Genomic DNA, 26,064 nt, shown 5'->3' on the forward strand with positions numbered 1-26,064 from the left:
TCTTTAACTTTACAAAATATCTAATCATCTGTTGTAGTTAGAGTGTATTTCACTTTTGTTCATCAAATCCTTACATGTGATTACTATCTTTATATTTATGCTTTGTTTTTACTAATATATTTTAACCGACTAACATACATATATATATATTATTATTATTATTATAAAAACCCAAACTTTTTTTTATTATAAATTAAACCCTCAAAAGTTGTTATGGACAGACATACAATAAGTGAATAGGATTAACAGAGTGATGAGAAGTAATATTTGAAAATTGAGATGATGAAAAGTAATTTCACTATTCTTAAGGGTGTGGAAGTAAAAACATTTTAGTTTTTTTGTTTTCAAAAAGAGCCTTCAAAAGCTATGAAGGGATTCCTTCCCCTCCAACCGCTCACACTATCCCCGCCATTCTTTCTCTTATATTCTCCTTTTCCAAAGCCAAAGCACCCACTACAAAACTAGTCTATCTTTCTTTCCTTGAACTTCACTATTTATTTATTCATGCATCCTTCACTCCATTGACAGCAACTACTGCTGTTCTGTTTTTGCTACTCTTCACTGATGAGTGTATATGTTCTTCTGCTGCTCATCATAGTCCCTACTGTTTCAGGCTTGAATTTAACAAATGAGGAAGTTACTGCTCTTCTCTCTTTCAAGTCTTCTGTTTCTTATGATCCAGATGATTCCCTGAGCAACTGGAACTCCTCCATTGATGAGAACCCATGCTCTTGGAATGGCATTACATGCAAGCAAGGAAAGGTGGTTTCTTTGAGCATACCAAGGAAGGGGCTTGTGGGTTATTTGCCTGCTGCTCTTGGCTCTCTTTCTTCTCTCAGGCATCTCAATCTCAGGAGCAATAGACTCTTTGGCAACCTTCCATTAGAGCTCTTCTTTGTAAAGAGCCTCCAAAGTCTTGTTCTTTATGGCAACTCCTTGTCTGGACCTCTTCCTCAAGAGATCGGCAACCTTACTTCCTTGCAGAATTTGGACCTCTCCCACAATCTCTTCAAAGGCTTGATACCTTCCTCATTGATTCGATGTCAAAGGTTGAGGTCACTTCACTTGAGCAACAACAACTTCTCTGGTCCCTTGCCAAATGGCTTTGGCAGGAGTTTGGTTTTTCTTGAAAGACTAGACCTTTCTTTTAACTCGCTGAATGGTTCCATCCCTGGTGACATTGATGAGCTTTCTAGTCTTCAAGGAACTGTGGACTTGTCCCATAATTTGTTCTCTGGCTTGATTCCTCCCAGTCTTGGCAATGTCCCAGATAATGTGTATATTGATCTCAGTTTCAATAATTTGAGTGGTCTCATTCCACAGAATGGAGCTTTGGTGAATAGAGGGCCAACAGCATTTATAGGGAACCCTGCTCTATGTGGTCCTCCATTGAAGAGACCTTGTTCTTCTTCCTCAGTTGTTGTGAGCAGTCCATCCTCACCACTCCCTTTTGAGCCTAACAATTACCAACCAATGAGCAATGTTCCTAACAATGGAGTCAGTGACAACCACAGAGGCATGAGCAAAGGCCTGGTCATCGCCATCATCATAAGCGATGTTATCGTACTCTTTGTGATTGCATTTGTTTTCTTTTACTGCTACAAGAGAGCAACTTCTTCGCTGAGAAAGGAGAAGGTGGAGGAAATTGCCTCAAACAACAATAAGGGTAATAATAGCAGGAAGGAATGCCGGTGTTTCTTTGCGAAGGGTGAATCAGAGACAATATCAGAAGAAACAGAACAGATTGATCTGGTGCCTTTGGATGACCTTGTGCATTTTGATATCGATGAGCTATTGAAGGCTTCAGCTTTTGTTCTCGGCAAAAGCTGGATGGGAATTGTGTATAAAGTTGTGTTGGAGGATGGATTGAACTTGGCTGTGAGGAGATTGGGAGAGGGAAGCTCACAGAGGCTTAAAGAGTTTAAAACGGAGGTGGAGGCAATTGGAAAGATTAGACATCCTTGTATTGTTTCTTTGAGAGCTTATTACTGGTCTAATGAAGAGAAACTGCTAATTTATGATTACATAACTAATGGCAACCTCTCTGCTGCAATTCACGGTATGAACTTAAATTCCGCTTGACTTTTTAACTTGTGCAAAATTTAGTTTTTAAGTTTTGTAGAGGTTCTGGTTTAACTGTGTTTAATTGTTTCAATCAAAGAGCACAAAACTTCGAAATAGCTAATGTCTAAATTGTAGCAATGGTATACAATTTTCGTATTTTACAGTATGGCTTTAAGTGAATCACTTAGTTCAATAATAACACACTGTGCATTCATGTTTAGTTTTGAGTTTTATAGAGGTTCGAGTTAACTATGTTTAATTGTTTCCACCAAAGATTACAAAACTTTGAAACAGCTAATATCTAAATGGTAGCATTGCCATACAACTAATATCTCAATATATACTGACATTCTTGTGTTTTAGTCTTTAGTTTTAATTAGTCTATGATAATAGTTTCATCCAAAAAAACTACAAAGCCCTCTTTGAAGTAGCTAATCTAAATAGTAAGATTGGCAAACAACTTTCATATATTTTGTTATGGTTTTAAGCTAATCATGTTGCCTAATATTGACACACTATGTACATTTTGATTTCAGGCACACCAGGAATGGTTGAATTTAAGCCGATGTCCTGGACTATGAGGTTAAATATTATGAGAGGAATTGCTCAGGGTCTGGCATTTCTGCATGAGTTCAGTCCAAAGAAGTGTGTCCATGGTGATCTCAGGCCAAACAACATCCTTCTTGGCCAAAAACATGGAACCTTACATATCTGATCTCGGTCTCAACCGTCTCGTTAACATAGTACGAGGATCTTCATTGCTGCCGTCAGAACGGATGAACGCTGATAAACCTCAAATTCAACAAACCGATGTTCCCGGGGAGCCCAGCCCGAAGCTCGGATCATGTTATCATGCTCCAGAAACACTGAGGACTCTGAAACCTTCTCAGAAATGGGATGTATACTCATATGGAGTGATTCTGATGGAAATGATTTCTGGTAGACCTCCAATGGTTCTGTTGGATACTTCAGAAGTAGATCTTGTTAAGTGGGTTGAGTTCTGCATTGAACAGAAAAAGACCACTAGCAGATTTGTTGGACCCTCAATTAGTTCCTGAACTGCAGAAAGAAAATGAGATGGTTTATGTGCTTAAGATTGCCTTAGCATGTGTTCAAATCAATGCCGAAAGGAGGCCAAGTATGAGGAATGTGGTTGACACTCTGGATAAGTTAACTCATGTGAAATAGACAGGTCTCTCTGATGAGATTACTGATTGCTCGTTTGCATCTCACAGTATTAATTCATAAACCAACGCATGATCTATTGCCTCATACACCATGGAAAGAATAGAATGCTGATCATAGTTCTCAATCTTTTTGCTGAATGTTAAACTATAGGTGGTGTTTATTAATGTTATTGTCAGATAATTATGTTTGTGGTTTCTGTTGTTATTGTTTTTGTTTAAACATGAGTTTGGTTTATTTTAATGTGTTCTTACAGCTCTGAAAATTTACCCTTGATTCATGAAATGCCTCAGATAGCTTGTAAACATCCAACTTTCCATGTAATAAATATCTTAGCGTCAGAATTATAAGCGAAAATCTACCCATTTTTTCCTTGGCTTGATGAAACATCATTCTATGTTTGTCTTTTTCTTGCAACAACATTAATGTCCCATCATGACTTAGCGAGTGTTTAGCTGTGAACGTGGAAAAGTGGTAAGGGGAAAGTATGCGTTACTTGTGTCATGGTCCCCTGAGTCTTGCTCTTCAATCTCACTTTCCATGTCAATTGCATCCTCTAAAATGAACCCATCCTCACCACCATGCTTATGTTTTTTCCTTTATGTGGAGCTTGGGTAAAGAATAAAATAAAATAATGAGCCTGTACTCAGTTGTAATAACAAAATAATAAGTAAACAAGTAAATGAAATACTTATTTTGTCAAATAATTGAGCATAGTTAGAAAAATAATTAATATAACTAAATAAATCATGCATAAAAATTTCAAAAAATTTATAATTTTAAAATACAGAAATTTACAAGTGGATTACTGATTGGGCTAGTGATTAAATATTTTTCAAATCAAGAGCAGTAAACAAAGGACTTGTTTAGTAGGTTGTTAATAGTTGTAACTTTTTTGGAGTGGATTATTGTATTTGTTATATGGATACTAAATCCGGTATTTTGGGTTTATGTTGATCCTTAAAGTATATACTTGTATTTCTGTTAGTTTATTACATTCCTCCACTCGAGAGCAGTTCGAGGACCTTGCAGGTCTATTGGGTTCACGCCATGTGGGATGACTGTTTGTCCCTGTTTGTCATTCCCCAAAACCCGGTTGAGCTCGAATCAATGACGAACAATCGACCACGCGCCTCATAGGGGGCGTGAACCCGAGTGGGCTGCAAGGTCTCAGAACCTATCTCAGAGTGGAGGAATGTAACAAACAAACAGAAATACAAATAAATTTTAAGGATCAACATAAAACCAAAATACCAGATTTACTATCCAGATAACAAATACAATAATCCACCCATACTGAGAGATTCATTGAGTGTAGTACTTTTATGCTTGATCCAGGATGGAGATAGATCTCACCAGTGTCTTGTATTATTTAGATACTAATTGCTTTGAGTGTAGTATTGACATGCTTGTAGAATCTCCATGGCTCAATTAATCCTTGATTTAATCCAGAAGTTAAGGTTTAGGGTATTTGACAAATCCTATGGGGAATTAAGTCCACAACCCCTCCATATCATTAATGTCCTTCACTCCCTTGAGCTCAGTATATTTCCCTTCTTAGTTCTTAATTAATTCACTTTAGTTTATTTATTTAAAAAAATTTAAAATTGGTTTTAGACTAGAAAAATAGGAAAATGGGTAGTACTAGTAGTCACACTCCTCGTAGGGATCGACATCTTCCATTTCATGCACACTTTAATTACTTGAGCGACCTATGCACTACAGATGAGATCAAACACATCTTAATTGCAATTTCACAAGCACATCACAATCGATCAATAGCTATAAAATTTTTAACTTCACTATAGATAAGCGCTAGTATATGATAATATTTATACCAATGGAAGTGTATGCATTAGTAAATGTATGATTTATACTAACAGTTGTAAACTTCCATTAGGATAAACAGTCTATAGTTAAGGAATTTGTTCATCACTATGGATAAGCAACATTATATGATAATATCAATCGGAGTATATGCATTAGTAAATGTTTGATTTATTGTAACAATTGTGATAAGTGTCTAAATATATGTATTTTATACACAATGCGTGCATTTTGATTGGATCATTACTCTTTTTATGCGTTATTTGATTTTATTTGCTTCACAGGGTATTGAAAGATCACCAAGAGGGCAAGAACGTATTTCGTGACGAATTCTTGATGAAGAGGAGTAAGTTCAAAGATGAAGCACTGTTGCAATAGTGTAGTAGTAACAGTGCTCACAACAACCGGTATAATACCCACATGACTTGTCCAAAACGCCATATGACCCCTATGCATCGGCACATAGGCCTCATGACTCGTCCAAAAATAAACTATGCAACCTTCATACCTCCAAGCTTGCCAACAACGACCTTATCTTAAAAAATCATCCTTGCATTTTTTTAGTACTCTTGAGGAGATTTTTGCCTAAGGCCTACTTCATTCATAGAGTCTTTATCTCAATTGTGTCGCTTGGTGCTATTTTTTTTTGTTTATTTTAGGTTCAATTAAGACATCATTCTCTTGATTGGTAGATTAAATAGTAACACGAAGAGGAAGTAATAGTACTTCTTGGGACCTTAGATATACAACTCTCTCATGCTCACTCACGGGGGAATTTATTATTTGATGACCCGTGCACTTGTGGGAGGGAGGGATGTCATTGCTCACCCCTCTCATCAAGTTGTAGTTTAAATAGTCTATAGCTATGAAAATTTGATCACCACTATAGATAAACACTAGTATATGATAATATTTATAGCAACAGGAGTATATGCATTAGTAAATGTCTGATTTATTTTGACTGTTATTAGTTTTGTTGGTATAAATAATCCATGACTACTAAGTTTGATTGTCATTATAGATAAGCATTAGAATATGACAATATCTATACCAAGGGAATTATATACACTAGTAATCCATTTATAGTGAGCACATATGGTTGCCACTGATTGGAAGCGTGTTCATTTTCACCAAAAATTGCCAACTCATACTCGAGACAACTATCTCGATATTTTTAACAATTATAAAGTTATGTTTGTATAAACATTCCATAACTTTAAATTTTTGCCATCATTATATATAGAAATTAGTATATGCTAAATTTTTTTTTTGTAGTGTGGAAGAAAAAATGAAATGAAAGAGAACTCCAGAGGTGAAAAAGGTAGAATGAAAAAAATACTCAATAAAGGATAAAATGATCCTGATGGATATTTTAAGCGTGGGAATCCCACGAGATTAGACCAATCAGACCCTAAGCCTAAGGGACAATCAATCCCTAATTCAGAAACATAGCTATGCCTAAACTCTTAGAACATGCATAGATCTATCATGGCATGAACGTCATCAATATGGGGGCATATCCTCCTCATCCACATCAACATGTAACAATCAATTAAGAACATGCAATAATTATGAAAAGTAGAACAAGTTATATTAATCAATTAAGATTCATAAATAATAACTGAGGGACCTAGACATACAATTCCCCTCAAATTAGGTTTTTATGAATAATAACAAGTAAAGCATTAAAGCACAAGAGAACCACAAGACCAAATAAAGAATAAATAAGTTTTTAATGTATTTTTAGACTAACTCCCTCTAATAGTTCTCTGAAGGTTGGGGATTAGAGGATTCCAAGACTGTCCGGATGACGTGTGTCACTCACACCCCTCTGATGATGATTTTCGAAGATGCCTGTCACCCGTGATCTTCTCCGATGATGCTTGTTGACGTACTCTTGAGAAATCCGCCGTAATCCATTGGAATATGGAAGAAACACCATCTCTTGCCGCTTAAATCTCCAGAAATCCGTCTGTCCTAGGTTATTCAACAAAAGAGTCTCCCCGAATTTAGAGAATACTGAGGTATTTAAAGGAATTGGCTTTGCCATGGCATCACCACGAGCGTTGTGATGCCCGTTGTGAGTAAGTTGTTGCTTGGGCTCTAAGTCATGTCTTGACAACGGCCATTATGGACTTCACAATGGCTGTTGTGAGGACGTTATGTCTTCTATATTGCTACCAGTAAGCTCATGCTGCCACAGCTTGATCACGGTAGTGGTAAGTGTAGACAACAGGTGTTGTGTGTTGCCAGAATGCCTGTTGTGAGTCATAGTGCAACCTTGATTCATCAACTTGCTTCATTTTCCTTCAAAACATCCTTGAATTCTCTTATTTCTTCCTATAACAGAAATAAAGGTCATCATGAAGAAAAGAACATACTAATAAGATGCTAAACAAGTACAATTTCATGCTAAATGTAGTGTAAATGATATAGAAAATATGATCAGTTTAACACTTATCAAGTACTAGATTTGATTTCGAAGCTGTTTGCCGCTACTGATAGGGCTTGAACACTGAACTCCTCTCCTATAAACTGTGGCCTCTCATACTCAGAAAGTGTTCTACTTGGTTCAGCCATCATGATAGACTCCCTATTGCCGCTATCAATCTCTTTCTTGACTGCTACATTCTCTTTGAGCCTTCTCAACAAAGTTCTCTCAACCTCACTATATCCTTCTATTAAATCAGTAGGGTTCACTCTAGTCATGAATAGTTACATGCAAAAGAGAATAGCGAGAACAAATTAATAAAGTAACAAAAAGAATAAAAAAATGGAATAATATAACAAAATACCAATTGGCTAAAACACTAGGCTACAAGATTTCATAGAATCTCTGGACTAGGCGTGTGGGTTTAGGGTTAAGTTTGTATATAACGCAAGTACACAAGTTATCAAGTAATATCTCGTGGGTGAGCACGAGGATCGTATTCCGCAAGGAATAGCGAGAGGCTCTTATTACTTCTTTTTCTTATAATTAATAGCCTAAATGTCTACGGTGTTTCTTAATTTTACATTTACATGTTAATTAATAAAATACAAATGAAAATCGTTAAGTGCAATTGGGAGAAGTTGGGTAATCGTATGACGATTCCCTCAATTATCACTTGTGAATTAGCGTTAAGAGGTGACAATTCAATCTAGTATTGGACTGAGGGATTTCAAGGGCCCTCACCGATTCCAATCTCTCGCAACTCGGGTCTAAAAACACTAGAAACTTAAGATGGAATCTCTTCCACCCCAGCCTTCCTATGTCCGTCTTCAGTTAAAAAAACTCCACTAGAAGGGCAAATAAAAACCCTAATCGGAATCTAACAATAACTAATCCCTTAGCGCATGTATAGATCTAACAGAGCATGGGTGTTCTAATGTGTGGCCATATTTTCCTTATCACATGCATTAACAAAATATCATTAAACAAACATGCAATGAATCACAAAAGACTAGAAAGAATATTGAATTATTAGTAAAGAATCACAAGAAACAATCAAGGTGAATTTACATGAAATTCCCCTCGAATTCGGATCCTCTAATGGATATACATGTGTAATTCAATAAATAATAATCATCCAAGGGCAAAAGAATAGCAAAAGAATTCCTAAACTAACTCCCTCCAATAGGTCACCAATGGTTGAGGTTGAGAAGATCCCAAGATCATAAAAAAAACACTGAATCTCTTCATGCGCTCTCTACTATTGATGCACGTTGACTTCCCTTTGAGAAACTCACTAGAATCCACTGAAATCTTGATGAAACTCGTCTCCAGCCGCACAGGTCTGCAAAAATCCGGCCGCCTCAACTCAATTCAGCAAAAGAATCCTTGTTCAATTGTAAACCCTAGGGTATTTATAGTATCTAGTATGCTACTGCCTTATCATGCCCGTTGTAGAGGCCGTGGTGAGTAAGTTTGTTTCTTGGGCCTTAGGTCGCGTCCTGGCAAGGTCTATTCTGGCGTTGTATGGATTAGTCATTGTCGTTATGATTCACAATGCTCATTGTTAAGGTCGTTATGACTTCTGCATTATTCAATGTGATTCCACACTAACACGACTTGATAACGGTCGTGATAGAAGTTGACAACAATTGTGGTGAGATGTCATCATGAGCGTTGTGAGTCGTGGTGATACTCTGGTTCAGCAATTTGATATATTTTACTTCGAAACGCGTCTATAATCTCTCCTTTAGCCCTAAGACGGAATAAAAGCTCGTGGTCAACAAAAGAATGAAATTATGTATCAGTTTGGTGCTAAACATGTAAAATACCATGCTAATTGCGGTATAAATGATATATAAAATATTTACTTTCAAGCACTTATCACTGATCCCGCCTCTCATGCTCAAACAAAACATATTGAGTTCGATTTTTATTTTGTCCAAGACTTAGTTGCGAAGAAGTCCCTTTTTAGCAATTTGATCTGTTTTACTTCGGAACGCGTCTATAATCTCTCCTTTAGCCTTAAGACGGAATAAAAGCTTGTGGTTAACAAAAGAATGAAATTATGTACTAGTTTGATGCTAAACATGTAAAATACCATGCTAACTGTAGTATAAATGTTTTATAAAATATTCACTTTCAAGCACTTATCACTGATCCCTTCTCTCATGCTCAAACAAAACATATTGAGATCGATATTTTTTTTGTCCAAGACTTAGTTGCGAAGAAGTCCCTTTTCATTCGTCATATTTTAGATACTGAGCAGATTGCCGATGTTAAGACTAAAGCCCTAGCGTTCACTACCTTTCATTAGTTGCATGACAAACTCACTATTGTTTCGCCTGTGAGCTTAAAGGGACTGATAACACAATGTATATTTGAGAATGATCATCCCATTATTCTCAAATATTCTTTCTCTTAAATTAGCTCATCTAATTATGTCATTGTATATTTTGTAACATGATAAATATATGAAATCTTTGTAAATTATGATCAAAATATTTTATTTCCTTTCTAGATCATTCTACCAGTTATTGTCAAAAGTTAAGAAAATTGATACCATAATTCAAGGTTAACCATGAGAGTGGCATATATATATATATATATATATATAGATAGATTTCAAAATTAAAGCCTTCTTTGGCCATATTAAGATATATATATGAAAAAAAAATAGAATATATACATGATTCCAGAATTTTATAAGGTTATATATATATATATATGCATATGTCTGTAAGAAAAAATTACAATATTTATTAATTATTTGAAACGACAAGGACAGGAAGATGCTGGATAGCCTTTAAACATATAATAAATGACTTTTATCCCAAAAAAACCAAACAAAACAGATAGACAATAAATGAACTTGCAAAAACCACTTATAATGTGATATTCATGAGCCTGTTGTATTATTTCGTCTTCACTTGTTCAACCACCTCTCTCATTTTATTGCAATTCAACATTGAATATGGACATCTGTTATTAAGAGAGGAAGATAATCATGACTTATGTGACAAAGGGCCAATGAGTGAAGAAAAAAAAAACAGGGAAAAAAATAAAATATAATAAAATATTAAAACAAGCTCATATATTACAATTGCTTTCCCCACAAAATACAATAATTTGAGTATTATGTAAACAACTTTTCTAATTAATGATAGCTATTTATTAATATTATAATTTTTAAATTTTAATTATTAAATATATTTATTTAATAACTAAACTTTAGGAGTTTTTTTATAGTGATATTGAATCGTTTTGCTAGATTATTCTTTATGGAAATTTTTTAAAAAAAATAAACTTGGAGAAAATGATTATTTTAAAAACTTTCTACCCACATTCCATATTATTCATTATGATATATATTTAGGATGTGGGAGGCAGCAGTAGGGAATTTTCCACAATGGGCGAAAGCCTGACGGAGCAATGCACGTGGTTGCTCATATATATGGGTTGAACACAAAAATTACCAATCAGTAGTTGAAAGTTTTGAACTTTCTAGTTAGCCCCTTTAACATTCTTCCATACCTTTTAGTTCCTCTATGCCGATTTATTTCTATCCCTCTTATTAGACTAGCTGGTGAGACTTTTAGAAAATTCTCTGAAATACTGAAATGCGAGTCTCTTTTGACTATCAAAATGCAAGGGAAAGTTCTTTGAGAAACATCATGGAAGCCTTTATGTTAGGAGTGTTCGTGGAGCTCATTGAAGGTGATAAAAGTGTGTTACATGGCCGGAAATTTATCATTCAAATTTGAATTTGTGATAACTAAAAAAAGAAATCTTCAAGGATGCAATATAAAAAAGGCATAAATCAACATCAAGGATTACTTACTATTTTGACTTTGTTAGAGAATCAATTTTAGCTAAACAATTGTTATTTTAGTATTTTCCTTATTTGATCGAGTAAATTAGGAATTTTGGTATTAATTTAAAAATTTTATTAGTTGACAAAATTCATTGACTTTTTTATTTAAGAAGCCTTTTTGGTTGAAATAATCAGATCACCTTTTACCCAAAAATTGTGAGATTTTTGAATTCTCTCTTGGTTCTTTGAAAACTATTTGAGCTTATCAGAATTTCCGTGATACTCAATCATCGACTTATCAAACATCCTTCCGCAACTGTTTCTGGCGTCTTCACATACTGAGGTTCTTGCTTGACATAAGTAATGGGTCAAGGTTCCATCCCAAGCTAGTATTAGCAAATAATCTGGGTCAATTTTGTTAAGGGTTTCATCACGAGTTGGTGAGGTTCATATCAAGAAGAACACTAGAAGGGTTTAGTATGTATACACTTAAATAGTTCACAAATTAGAAAATCTTTAATTGGATGTTAAAAATCAATCATAAGGATTTGTATGACACATGCTTTGACAAAGAGTGCCAGTTGGTCACTATAGAATAGTGTGAGCATATATCATAGATACATTGATAGAATAGGTGTATTCAAACATGACTTGCTACAATCCAATCAATGTGTTTTACTCTTTGACAGTCAATGTACCAACACAAATGTGTTTGTGTAAATTGTATTGTTATAATTCTAAATTTTAGAAGACTATCCTCTCACGAGGCATAGATTCATCATTTGCAGCAAACTGCATCATATTAAAAAATGACTATGTGTTTATCATTTTTCAAAAAAGTAAAATCAAAATTATATATGATAGCAATGCTTAGTGTCCCTTAAAGTGCTTCACAGTTCTAAAACCCTGAAACAATTTGATTATTGGCATCTTAGAAGATTGAGAATACTTGACAATATTTAGAGCTCTTGCATATGATTGTGAGGGTTACATGAACTTTGGATTGAAGGGCATTCTTTTAAATAACGGATCCTTGATAATTAGGATAAAACTGTACAGTTATGGTAAGTAATTTAGAAAATATGGAGAAATAATCAATAATTATCATTACTAAATAGTAATATTATAATGCAAATAGAAAAAGAACAAAATAAATAAAAACATTACACAAAAACCATAAGCGGACTAATAAGCATTTTTCCAATGTATTCAAACCATACATAACATATATTTTTCAACCAAGGCAACATCTCTAACAACCTGAAATTTCAGAAATTATATGGACTATGGTTGTGATATTTATCGTGGTACAAAGAGCCGAGGGTCCTTCGACGGTTCCTTCTTCTGTATCCATCATCATATCCACTATATTCTTCTTGAACATATGATATATGCTACACATATTTAGGAAGTCTAGCCCTAAATTAATAGTATAAATTGTTTTGTGATTTTTTGATTGATACGCTAGACTCTCAGCCTAGAAAACTAGAGTGCTCGACTGTTGCACATTTTTCCTATTATAGATTCTTACAAGGTTAACACATTAAACTCTAGGTTGAGAAACTGGAGTGCCCTCCTCTTATTATACATTTTTTGGCATGACAAATTGTTTTATTGATTTTTTTTATGCCTTACGATAGCAAGAAAGGTCTCTATTCACAAGCTACAAAAAAAAAATGGCTTGCTTAACTAAGTAGTAAATAATGTAGACCATAAGAGACCAATGAGCAATAAAAATAGAACTCACACATTTGGGGTTTCTCGCATGACTCTCTTTGACTTCCTAAGATTACACTTCCATAAAAACTAGTACAATTTTAAATAAAGACTTCGATGGGACTTCCTAGTGGTTTCCATAGACAAAGGAGTTATACTCCCGTAGTCAAGTAAGAGAAGAGTTAGTGATAAAAGGAATTTGAAAGTATAATAAAAAGAGACTATAAAGCCGATGTAAAATGTCAAAGTGACTATCTAAAAACAATAAAAAGTTTCTAGAGACCATAGGATAATTTTGCCAAAAAAAAAAATTTACTTCCCATTTCCTTCATTAGTAGCAAGGTTGATTTTATTAAACTAGTATTATTATTAAATAAGAAAAGAAATTCCCAATCTCCTTCTCTTTTGTCACTTAATTAAAAACATGCCATCTCCTGCATTGTACCTCCCCTGGCTCTTCATAGTCCATGGCTGCACTCCCACACTCTCTAACCTTCCTCTCCTGCTCCTCTTCCTCTTTCCATGGCTTCCTCTCCTTCTCTCAATCTTCTCCTCCTCTCTCCTACTTTACCTAAACACCCTCTCCTCAACCCCCGCCACCACCACCACCTCCCCGGCCACCGCGCCGGTCGCAGATCCCTCACTTGCTGTCTTGCTCTTCACCCATCCAGCTCCGGCTCCGGCCTCCGTGTTGTCGTCACCGGCGGTGGCACCGGCGGCCACATCTACCCAGCGATCGCCATAGCCGACGAGCTCAAGAATGCCTACCCTGACGCTCAGATCCTCTTCATCGGCACAGAATCCGGCATGGAGAGCGAAGTCGTCCCCTCTGCCGGCTATGACTACTCCCCTATTCCCAGCGCCCGCCTATTCCGCCCCTTCCTCAACCCTGTCAATCTTCTCCTCCCCTTCTCTCTCCTTCGCTCCATCTTCATCTCCTGGACGATCCTCCGCCGGTTCCGCCCCCAAATCGTGCTCGGCACCGGCAGCTACGTCGCCGCGCCGGTCTGCTTCGCTGCCGCTCTCGCCGGCATCAAGTTTGTGATCCAGGAGCAAAACTCTTTCCAGGTCTCACTAATCGCTCTCTTGCTCCTTATGCTGAGAAGATCTTTCTTGCTTTCAATGCTTGCGTGAAGTACTTCCCAAAGGAGAAGTGTGTGGTGAGTGGGAATCCGGTCAGGTTGGCTCTGAGGAGATATGTGTCCAAGGCAGTCGCCAGGTCGCACTTCTTCCCCAAGGCTTCGGCGAAGAATGGGGATGAGAAGGCCCAGGTTGTGCTTGTTCTTGGAGGCTCTTCTGGTGCCTATGCTCTCAATATTGCAGTTCTGAACATGTATTATGAGATGCTGCTGGAACACAAGAATAGGTACATTATATGGCAGACTGGCGCTGATGGCTACAATGAGATGGAAAGCCTTGTCAAGAACAATCGGCGCTTGCTGCTAACACCGTCAGTATACTCCCTCTACTCCTCTACCCTTCTGAATGATGCTTTACATAATAGTTCTGGTTTATGATTAGTTTGACTTTTCTAGTGATTGGCTTTATGCAATTCCTTTTTTCTTGTGCGCGCGCCCGCGCGTGTGTGTGTGTGTGCGCCCAAAATAAGATACAACATAAAATATGGACTTAATTTTGTAATGCATGAAAAGCTCTTTGCAGGATGTTTGCTTTGCATTACAATCATTACCCTGATTAGTTTCTATGAGTTGATTATACAGTTGCATTGTTTTTTGTTATAATTTGTTTTAAGTATATCACCCACGCGTTGCATGAAAATGATGTAAATCTCAATTAAATGCTTCTTTTCTTTAACTTTAATGGAACTATTAATCTAGGGATAAATAAATGTTCTATAAACTTTTAAAAAGAATATAATGTTGGTCTTCTGATTTTAACTAAAACAAAATCCCTTTTCTTACATTAGAACTTTGGATTAATTTTCTTATTCCTTAAATTTTACAAGGCATTCCTTCAGGCTTGTAAAAGTCATTGAGTTGTGGCATTTGCTTCATTCCATACTTGGCAAAAACTGAGTCAGTTTGATCATTTTTGAGATTAGACATATGACATTTGTAAACTTGGCCCTTGAATAACCAGATAATTATATGTATGCCCACCAAGCTAGGCCTTTGGCGGATACTATTTCAAGGTCAGTTTGATAAAAAATCATAATATATTTACATATTTTGAGCTGTTGAGCTTGGCTTGAAATTAATTTTGAGCCAAAAAATAGAGCTTGTGGTCAGTTCGAAAGCTTAAAATTCTGAGGCGTGCTTGAGCATTTACTGAGCTAAGCTTGAGCTGCTCACAAATTGCTTGATCAATTGACAATCCTAGTGGTGAGTGATCAAGAATGGGCAATGATAACAATGGTATTGATGCAAATATTAGGTTTTTGTTAAATTTTTCTAAGTAGAACCTATATGGGGATATATATAACTAGAATCATATTGCTGGATACCTGACTAGTAAGTTGTAGATTGTGAGGTGTCAAATGCTATTCATAAGACAATTAAGGGCCAACAGCCATAGAACAAATAAAACAAACATGCAGGCAATGAACGTAGAATGTGAGTGAAGTTCTAATAGCTTTCAACTTCAGGTTGGATCTTATGGTGGTATATATTCATGCAGGGTCATCATCAACTCTACTATATGTACGGCAAGTTAATGGCTAATTTATTCTAATTGCATGTATTGTCTTGCTAATATGACAAATCATATGATGAGCCATCAACTAGGCTAATATAACCTTAATTTCTTCCATGTTGTAAATTTTGCTACTTATTAGATAATTCTCTTCATTAGACATTGTTTTCCTATTTGTTGCTTATTATGTACTGGTTGCCTATTTCATTAGAATAAATTTGAATCAAATCACTAATGATGATAGGTTTCCATTTTTGGCTAGTGTCTATCAGATTTCTACATCACATGGCAATGCATTTTCTTGTCAGGGTAGTCTTAACTAAAGGATAATTCAAAGTTTTATGTAGAGTTTAATAAGGTGAAGCAAAGTTTTTTTTTTTGTTTATTTATTAAACCTGATAAATATGAATGAGGAATAGTTATTTGGAAGAGGAATGAGACGGGGATTTTGATTAAGGAGACATTTTCTTTAAAATTGATGTTTACCTTTCATTCTATATATATGGATGATATATATGGAGGCAAAAGAAAGATTATAGTTGTGGTTGTCATTATTATTATATTAATATTAGTATAATTAATATATCATCATTAATATTCTTATTTTTAGTACAACAAATAATAGTACTATTTTAATTATTATAAATATTTCCACTATCAAATATTTTCATTATTAAAATCCTAATTATTGTTGAAGATACTTATATTATACGTATTTTTTGCACTATAACTATTATTACACATAATAATAAAACATAACACTATGGTTGAATAAAACTACATATCATCAAGTCAAATACATAATAATTAATATTTTAGCAATGGTGCATACAAACATTATTGATTATAGTTGATGGAGAAGAGAAAGTAGAAAAAAGAGATGTGGTGCGTGAAGGGTAGAAAGATAATTTTTCCTATATTATTTAATCTGGAATAATTTACTTTTGAGTGGGGCAGATCTTAATTTAGAATAAGTCTCCTTATTCCTCTAAGGAGGATTAAGCCATACAAGGAGTATTTGCCAAAATTTTGAGTAATAAGGAGGAATAAATGGCTTAATCCACCACTTATTCTTCCATCCAAACACTCCCTTAAAACGTGTTCCCATCATCATCTGGTATAATTGTATTTTGTTTTTCTTGGTCATATAATATCATTTTATTAGTTGTTCAGTAATCTGAAAGGCTGGCTATGGATTAACTCTTAGGTTTTTACATAATGGAGCTTCTTATATATGGTATCATGCATTATTACTTTGTTGAGATATCAATAAGACTTCATATGCTGCTGATAAGATTGTAATATTTGGCATCCACGTAGCCATCAGTATAGGAGTAGCCAGAAGGTTTTGCTTTCATGATGGTTTCTTTTTCTAAGGTTAATTTGTCCTAAATCATGCAAGTTTAATTCATATGATCCATGTATCTATTTAATCAGTATTTACCATACTATATTTGATGCTCCATCTAAGAAGACACGAGCAACTATAATTCTACTAAAATTCAAATAATTTAAAAATCTAACAATGTATTGCTATATTCTGATAAGTTCTGCAGTTCATGGTTCCGGCATTTATGATGTTAATGCCTTATTTAATTGCTTGTACCTTCTAAAGGTTCTTGCATTCAATGGATTTGGCTTATGCTGCTGCGGATGTTGTTGTATCTAGAGCTGGGGCCATGACTTGCACTGAGATCTTGACAACTGGGAAGCCCTCTATTTTGGTACTTAACACTCTTTTTAATTTCAAACTGACATGCATGACTGTGAAAACAAGTATTACACATTCATAGAGTAGAAGAACCATCTGTTTAGGCTTTATCTGGATGTCATTATCAATCATATTGGAATATTTTAACTTGAATTTTCTGATGGATTATTATTTTTGTTGTGAACCAAGAAACTTAAATGTTGGTGTGACATGTTTGTGTGTGCAACAAATAGTTGGGAAACATCAGATTAGATGGTTGAAGAGATAAGCTTGCCATTTTGGAGTAAAAGAAAACTGGATTCAATATGTTTTAACTTTCTTTGGAAACTAAGAAAACTTATTTTTGCTAGAGATGGCAATTTGTACCCCACTCGACGGAGTCTCCGATAGCACACCGGTCAAAAGAGGGTACTACCCCTCTTTGACGGGTCATACTGGTAATGGCACGGTAGACACTCCGTTAGTTTTTGAGCGGGTACGGGCCTGCAGGGTATGCCCCTCACCCACCTGCCTCTTACCCTTACCTCACCTGGTTGAAGAGGAGTGCGGGTAAAACCCGCACTGCATTCCTTACCCTCTCATATATATATATATATATATATAATTTTTTTATAAAACTAAACATTTACTCACAATTTACTCAATATCTATTTTCATAGTGATTAATTTGAAAATAATACTTCAAATTTTCTCTTAATATATTATTTTAAATTTTATTTAATTTCTATATTTATATTTGATAATATTATCAAAATTGAATTTTAGATATATATTAAGAATCATAATTAAATTAAAAAATAAACAAATATAAAAATTATAAGAACATCATGAAAAATAAGATACTAATAAAAAATCAATTGGATATAACTTATGAGAACAAAATATTACTAGATATTATTACTAGATATTTATAAAATTTGAAGCTATATAAAATATAAATAGTAGATATATGAAAAAATTTTAAACAAAAACCAAGATGGTTAAACATGAACAAAACAAAAGGTAGAGTTACCATTGAGTCCTAAATAGACGTCATTTTTATGTGATTATATAATTTAAGATAAGCAAATATATATCAACTTGTAATTTTGAATTTATGGATGTGTTTAAAGATTGTAATATAATGTATAATTAATTTATTTTTATTATTATTTAAATTTAATTCGATAATTTGAACAACGGGTAAGCGGGTACCCTGCGGGTATACCCGTACCCTGCGGGTAAGGGTAAGGGTATGATTTTTACCCAAGGGTACGGGTAAGCAAGTACGGGGTAGGTTGCAGTGCAGGTAAGGGTTTTGGCATACCCCTACCCATACCCTCACCCGGGTTACATCCTAATTTTTGCATGCTTTTGTCACTCAAATAGATTCTGCCATTAACATAATTGCTGGTAATGGCTGGATCATAATAGATTTAACCGTAAAGTAGTGTGACCTTGATAGCCTAATCTTAGAGCTGCATACACATTGATTCTATCCCCAATGTTATTATTTATGCGCTTTATTTCATGTATGATATTTGTGAATTACTCAAAGAATTAAAGAAACTACCTTTTGTGGTTAAATATTAAATGTTATTTTTGGGAATTTATTGCACATCATGTTTACGTCCAAGGTTGTCGACCGCCCGGCAATGATCCCGACTAGGCCTGTGGGTCGAGTCACGGGTTCGACTCGGATCGAACCGGTTGAACTGGGTCAATAATTAAATATAAAAAATATTATAATAATTAATAATGAGCAAATATAATGTTAAACCCATAATTATAATATAAAAACCTACTCAAATTTGATATTTAAATTGATAAATGATCTTATATACAATAGAGTTTTCTAATTATGTCATTTATTTTTACATTTTTAAATATTTACAAATTTAATATATTAATATATAATTATCGAACTTCTCCTCGGTGTTATTTATTTATTTATCTATTTGTTTATTGGTTGATTTTTGTTAAAAATAGATAAGAAATTTAATTCACTTTTTCTTATATCTCAATTGAGTTTTTTTATTTTGTTTTTAAATTTTTCTTATATTTTTATTTAATTAGAATACTTTAATTTTATATTTTTTTATAATAAAATTACACTCATTTATTGTTTTTATTCTCTTTAATAAATTAAATTTTTTTAGAAAGTATTTACATAACACATTAATAGATTTTATTTTTTTAAATGATAATTTTTTTGTTGGTATGTTTATGATATATATATATATATTGTAATTCTATTTATTGATTATAAATTATAAATTAATATTAATAAATATACACGTGGTTTCGAATGAGAAAATAATAATAAATTATTAAATATTGTATTAAACATTGTGACCTGATTAACCCGTACTGGTCACCCTGGCTCCCGGTTGAACCGGGTCACCCGGTCCGTTGAACGGCCTTAACACCGGGTTTTTTAATATCCGGTTCAATGGGGTATACCCGGGCCGGTCACATGGTCGGTTCCCGGTTTTTCCGGTTGAACCGGCCGGGCCGGTCTGGGTCTCACAACCTTGGTTTACGTATGCTATTAAGACTTCTAAATATGTTTCCATTATAGTACAGATGACGAATTAAATTTAGTAACTCCTATATCATTTATGTGTTGCGTTTTTTTTGTCATGTGATAATTAGGCCCATTTGTAATTTTAAGTAGAATTTGTTAATGCAATCCGAAAATAAAAAAATAAATAAAATAATAATAATAATAATAATAATAATAATAATTGAAAGAAAAGGATCTAGATTTGATAACTAAAAGAATAGGTTTTTTTCTCTAATGCAATTCAAATATATATATATATATATATATATTGAAAGAAAGGGATCTAGATTTGAAAACTAAAAGAATAGATCTTTCCTCTAAATTTAATGGAGGTACGACTTTCTTTGAATAAGAGAAAGATTAGGGTTTTCTATACTTAACCTTAAAAAACCTTATTACGTTTATACTTTAAACATATATTCATACTTTAATATCCCTCCTTAAACTATTGATAGAGAAGAAGTAAGCATTAAGAGTTGCTTAGAAGAAAACTAAAAATGGGCCACTTATGAGTCTTTGCAAACATATCAATAATCTACATTGAAGGAAATGTTGGCATTTGATTTCTGTATCTTTTATCTGCTGATGAAATTGAGTTGTGAACAATTAATGTGACAATTTTTTATCATAAGCAAGATGCCACACTGTGTTAGATGCCATATACAAAACTCGGCTTCAATACGTGATCTAGCAACAACCCCTAGTTTCTTGTTTCTCTAAGAGATCAAAGGTTAATATGAATGGAACAATAATCTATGATGATATATGCCTTGCAAGTATCAGATCAGAAGAACAACTATTTAATGAATATCGCGAGGGGCAAAACTTAACTGACTAAAAACATTATTTGTGGACTTTATATCAGCACAAGTGACTATGAGATACACAAAAGAGCCAACAACATTTTGATATTAAGTGGAATTATTCAAAAGTCCGCCATTATCTGGGGAAAGTTTAATGTTGTCCTCAAAAACGAGTGGTGATTATCTTTTCATTAGTAAGGCTAGCTTTGTTGAGTATATCTACATAGTTTGAGAAAAAACTTAACCATAAGTTGATAAAGTTACTTCAATGCCATGAAAATAACATAGACGGCTAAATCTTTCATTTCAAACAATGTTGCAAGGTGTTGCTTGAAAGGTAATGCTATTTGAGTCATCCCTAGGAATGATCATATCATTCACTGACAAACATAAGAGAATTTGCCAAAAGAGCAGGTATGGGTGAGAAAACTAGAATTGTTTTAACAAAAGCAAGTTGAGTAACGCTGAACTGAACTTTTCAAACTGAGCACAAGCTGTTTTTTTAAAAGCATTAAGAGGCTCTACGAAAATGATGTATTTGTCTTTTACCCTGGAGCAAAACTGGAGGGAGGTGCATGTACTTGTCTTTTCCAAAGTCCGTAGCAAGTTGTGTATGTTTTCCTAGTTACATTCTACATGGCTATATGGACTTGCCAATTTCTTGACCTTACAAGCTTCGAAAAGTATCCAGCTTCTCCAAGTTGATCGAACAAGCCATAAATGGAACATGGTACTTATTTTGATAGTTTGCTAATTTAGTGCTTAGTAGTCTATGCACATCTTTAATGATTGATCGTTCTTCCTTTGAAACAACACTAGTGCTCTATTTGGGGGCTTTTGATGGTAAAATAAAACCGCATCTAGTAAGTCCTTCAGTTGTTTCCAAATAAAGGGCATGAGTGGATGGTTTTCATTCAAGGACTAGCTCGATGTTGTGGTCCATCTTTCACCTAAGCGGTATCCTTTAAGTAATTCTGGTGGCTTCACATCCTTAAATGTGTAACTCAGTTTGAATATTGTTTAGGATGGGAGCAGTTAGCTCAATTGTTTCCTCTACTTTAAGCGTTGCTAAGAGTGTCACATCATTCTTTTGTAACCCTTTGGTCTGTTGCATGACACAGATAATAGCTTGGTGGTCAGCTTTGCCTCTCTTTTAATTAAAACCACACAATGGCATTTTGGATCTAATATGCAAAGTTAAATTGAGAAAAAGGCATAGGCAAGGCAAGGATATGGTAAAGGAAAGTCATCCTACTAGCATCTCATAGTCATCATGGGGGATAATAGTGATGGTAACCTTATAGTGCCCACTCTTTACATGGAGTGGGATATTATGTGTTGTGCCAATAACTGGAACCTCTTTCGTGTTAAAGGTCTTCGTAGCCTCCATCTTGTGGGGTTTGAAACCCAAATTATTTGCTGCTTCCTTTGAGTAAATACCTCTGATGCTCTAGTATCCACTAAAGCATTAAACTTTTTTCATGTGACCTCAATCTAAACAAATATCATTTGTTGAAACTCTTGTGACTTCATAGCTCTAAGGAGACATCTGGCTCCTAAATGGGTAGCCTTTCTTTCCCACTCATCAATGCTAGTAGATAGCTTAGAATGCTTGGGACAACCTCTTGCCAAGTGGAGCATTTTCCACATGAGCATCCATTTTTGATTGTTCATGCTCATTATTCTTCTTAGACGTCTTGCCTTTTAATATTCAATCCTGTGCGGCATTTTTTTATCAAAGCATTCCTTCTCTATTTCTCTGCTTATTTTGCCTTTCAGTAGAACTTTCAAAAGTTGCTTTAGTTGAACTCAATAAATAGTTTGGCTACTGCAATGGTTTGTGAAAAATGTTTGCATGCCTCGTCACTATAGCTCCATCTTAACCCACCATTGGAGGCCATCCATAAAAGTGAGTAGGGAATTCTTTTTGCTCATGTCAGGAATCTCAGACAATATTACTTTGAACTCTTGCACATATTTTCAAACTTCATCCTGTTGAGCATAAAGATACAGCTTAGCTTTAGCCTTGTTTTTTTGCATATTCTGGATAAAATTGTTGATTGAGTTCTTTGACAAATGCCTTTTCATGTGTTGATGTTGTCATGTCCCTGCTTAACTTTATCACATATCTACCATACCATCATGTCACGGGGCTACATCGCTCAAAAATAATGAGGCCGTACACTCCTTAGCGACATCATCCACAATCCCTAGGAAATTGGAATCCTGCCCTATACTCCCCAAGTTGTCCACATCCTTGGCTGCTTGTGTGCCATAATATGGTTATTGCTTTGGCATATTTGTCTTAACTAATGATTGGAAAGCAAGTACCTTATTCCCCTAGCTGCTTTACATGCCATGAGCTCACCCTTGAGCTCCTTAAGCTACTGTCATGATGCATCTGCCATGCTTCTAAGACTTCAGCAATGGCATTGAGGGCACCTTGCATCTCTTCCTGTAGTCCTTCCTTATCCTCTTCAAGTTGCTCCATTCCTTCTTCAGTTTTCTAGTGCTTGTCTTGGATCTCTGTTATAGCTTACTCCATTTTGGCTGGTCTAGAGTCCAATGCAAACACTATGCCCCTTGACTTATTCTTATGTACATTTCCTTAGTTACCAACTTGCCATCTTCCATCTTGTGGGCAATTTTTATAGTTTGATATGTTGCCAAAGTCTTCTACTAACCTAGTTCTGATACTAATTGTCACGGGTTGTTTGTTGAACATTTGCACCATGTGGCAGTCAGGCAATCTTTCCCCTAAAAAGATGTTAAGCCAACCTTTTAACCCTATTGTGATGCTAAGAGAGTTGAGAAATGCAATTAAAATAAGAAGAAACTTGAAAGCTTGTAGTTTTGTATTCATTGAAGTGATTTATAAATTACGACCTGGTTCCTATTTGTAAGCAAGGTCTAGTACAATGAATGGCCAAGATAAATCTAGTTGGCTTGATACTGAAGTATTTCTAGAGTGGTCCACATTATTCTTGTATATCATACATTTTCCCTTAATTTTTCCATTATTCCTTTATTGTTCTAGTACTGTGAGGTTTTAGAACTCTCCAGAGCTTTTAGAATTTTAAAAATTGTTCTATAGTATCCTAGAATCTTCTAGAGTTGGTTGTAAGGTTCTAGAATACCCTTAGTGTACTATGGCATAGTTGTGCATACTATTTTCACCCTGACACACGTGTTAAGTTTTGCGACAGTGCGCTGAGACACAAGCAATTTATATGTGAAAGGAAGGGTTATTGTTTTGCAGGCTGGTCAAATCCAATCCATTGCGTGTTGAACCATTTCTTTTGGATGATTGCGTATAAATACTTCTATGGTCCCCATTAAAAAAAAGTAATTTTACCTGTTGGTCAGTTAGGATATGCATGGCCATGGGCTACTATCAAATTATTGTTGAATATATGCACACACACATGTTATACGCACACATTTGCATTTTCTATATTATTTTTCTTATTTTCTATCCTTATAATATGCAATATTATTTTCTTTACGAATAATTGTTTCTCTAAATTTTGCATATTTCTATAATTTTATAAAGATGTAAATTATAAAAAAAAGAAAATTTCCGGTTATGTGTGTGCTCAGCCAAGGGTACTTCTGTGGCTATGAGTTTACCTAAAACACTCTCTCTTAGAAAACAGGCAACTTTTATCTGCTTCCATTTTCCTGCTGGGAAATGTGACCAGCAAGCCAAATGAGACCACTCCGGCCTAATTTTGTAGCTTGGAGCATGGTATGTTTAGTATGAGGTGCTTTTAGCATATGGAAAATGGCTTCCTTGATGGTTAAAAGTGATCATTGTTAGTTTTTTTGTCAGTTTGATAGGATGAGAAAGTTGCCATTGTCAACTAGGACTTCTGTATGTTATTGGCTTAGTTGATTATATTGGGTTCTTCCTTTCATTTTGTCAGTCTATAGAAGGGCTATATGTATGCTATAACATGAGAATATAACAGAATGAAAGTCTACAATGGGGAAAAAAGTGGATATACCACCTCTAAATGAAACTATTTCTCGTATTTTGATTGAAGTTTTTAAGAGAATATATGCATTCTTGAATCTTGATGAATGATGCTTTGAAGAAGCTTCATGTGCTCCTACAAAGTTTAGTGTTGACCAGATTGTGTTTATATTTATGTGCCTAATCTTTTCATTTTCCTGAACAGATACCGTCACCTACAGTTGCAGATGATCATCAAACAAAAAATGCTTATATTATGGCAGACGTTGCTGGGTCAAAAGTCATTCCACAAGATGAACTTGATTCAAGCTGTTTAGAAATTGCAATCAATGAAGTATTAGGGTATGTTGAAGCTTTTTCTTACTTTTTATGTTGTGATACTTTTGTGCGTACGCTCTCAGAGAGAACTCATGGATAATATAATATTTATATATTAAAAATTTCTTATCATTTATAGCAAAAACTGAAGCACTGAATTTTTATCAATTAATGGAAATCAAAATGATGGTTTATTTCTTGTGTTCCCCTATGATGCTAATATCATATCATTATTATCATAAATTCGACAGGGGATGAGAAGTTGATGGCAGAGATGTCAGAGAAGGCACTAAGTGTTGCTCGACCAAATGCCTCTGCTGAAATTGCGCAAGACATGCTTTCCCTCATCAGGGTGTCTGCTCCATAGTACCAAGTTGAAGCATCGTCAGGTTTTTGGCTCGTCTTCTTTGTAATTTTGCTATGCAATTCTTAGAGAGTTTATTGTGCATTACTTTTTGATATGAGCCCTTCATTCCTGCGGGAGGTAGGTTAGAGTCACATGCAGTGTAATGGTCACATTGTTACGAATATATACATGGATTGGTAAAAGCTGTATGATGGAGAACCATATGTTGAAATGCTTCAAGTCTCCAAAGAATGAATTTTGAAATGAGTTGGATTGATTTCTCTTTTGAATTGTTTGTTAGCGGCTTTAAGGTGGTTAAACTGAAAAACAGTTTGTTGGATTTGATTTGGTTTACGTTAATTAGGTTTCAGGTTTGAAAGCTAAGTATATTTCGTTAGTTGATTAGCCATAGGAAAGAATGATACTGTGAGCCTGTTAAAAGGATGAAGACGATTGTTTGGGAGATTTCACTGATATAGTTTATGGGTGATGCATTCATTCATAGACTTGTTGAACTTTGGCTCTTGCTAGAAATTTGAGCCATCAACACGAAGGAGAAGATATATTGGAAGTAAAATACAAGAAAATAAAATAGCAGGTTGATGTTTGACTAGTTTAATTTAACTCACAAGAGTAGATGCTTTCCAAAGTTGTTTCCGACATGTAAAATAGGAAG

At 34.7% G+C, this 26,064-nt stretch overlaps 1 protein-coding gene and 1 pseudogene across 1 annotated transcript; both read left to right on the plus strand.

Moving 5' to 3' along the window:
• Window positions 1-398: 398 nt before the first annotated feature.
• LOC120251100 lies at window positions 399-3,375 on the plus strand (annotated as a pseudogene).
• Window positions 3,376-13,470: 10,095 nt separating this feature from the next.
• On the plus strand, window positions 13,471-25,678 carry LOC120251937 (UDP-N-acetylglucosamine--N-acetylmuramyl-(pentapeptide) pyrophosphoryl-undecaprenol N-acetylglucosamine transferase-like). The gene is given in 5 exon segments (XM_039260588.1): window positions 13,471-14,097; window positions 14,100-14,487; window positions 17,305-17,413; window positions 24,930-25,066; window positions 25,295-25,678. Coding segments are annotated over 5 exon segments (1,287 nt in total). The 5' UTR covers window positions 13,471-13,559; the 3' UTR covers window positions 25,410-25,678.
• Window positions 25,679-26,064: the final 386 nt, after the last annotated feature.

Source organism: Dioscorea cayenensis, chromosome 20, assembly GCF_009730915.1.
Source record: "Dioscorea cayenensis subsp. rotundata cultivar TDr96_F1 chromosome 20, TDr96_F1_v2_PseudoChromosome.rev07_lg8_w22 25.fasta, whole genome shotgun sequence".
In the NCBI taxonomy this organism is placed as follows: domain Eukaryota; kingdom Viridiplantae; phylum Streptophyta; class Magnoliopsida; order Dioscoreales; family Dioscoreaceae; genus Dioscorea; species Dioscorea cayenensis.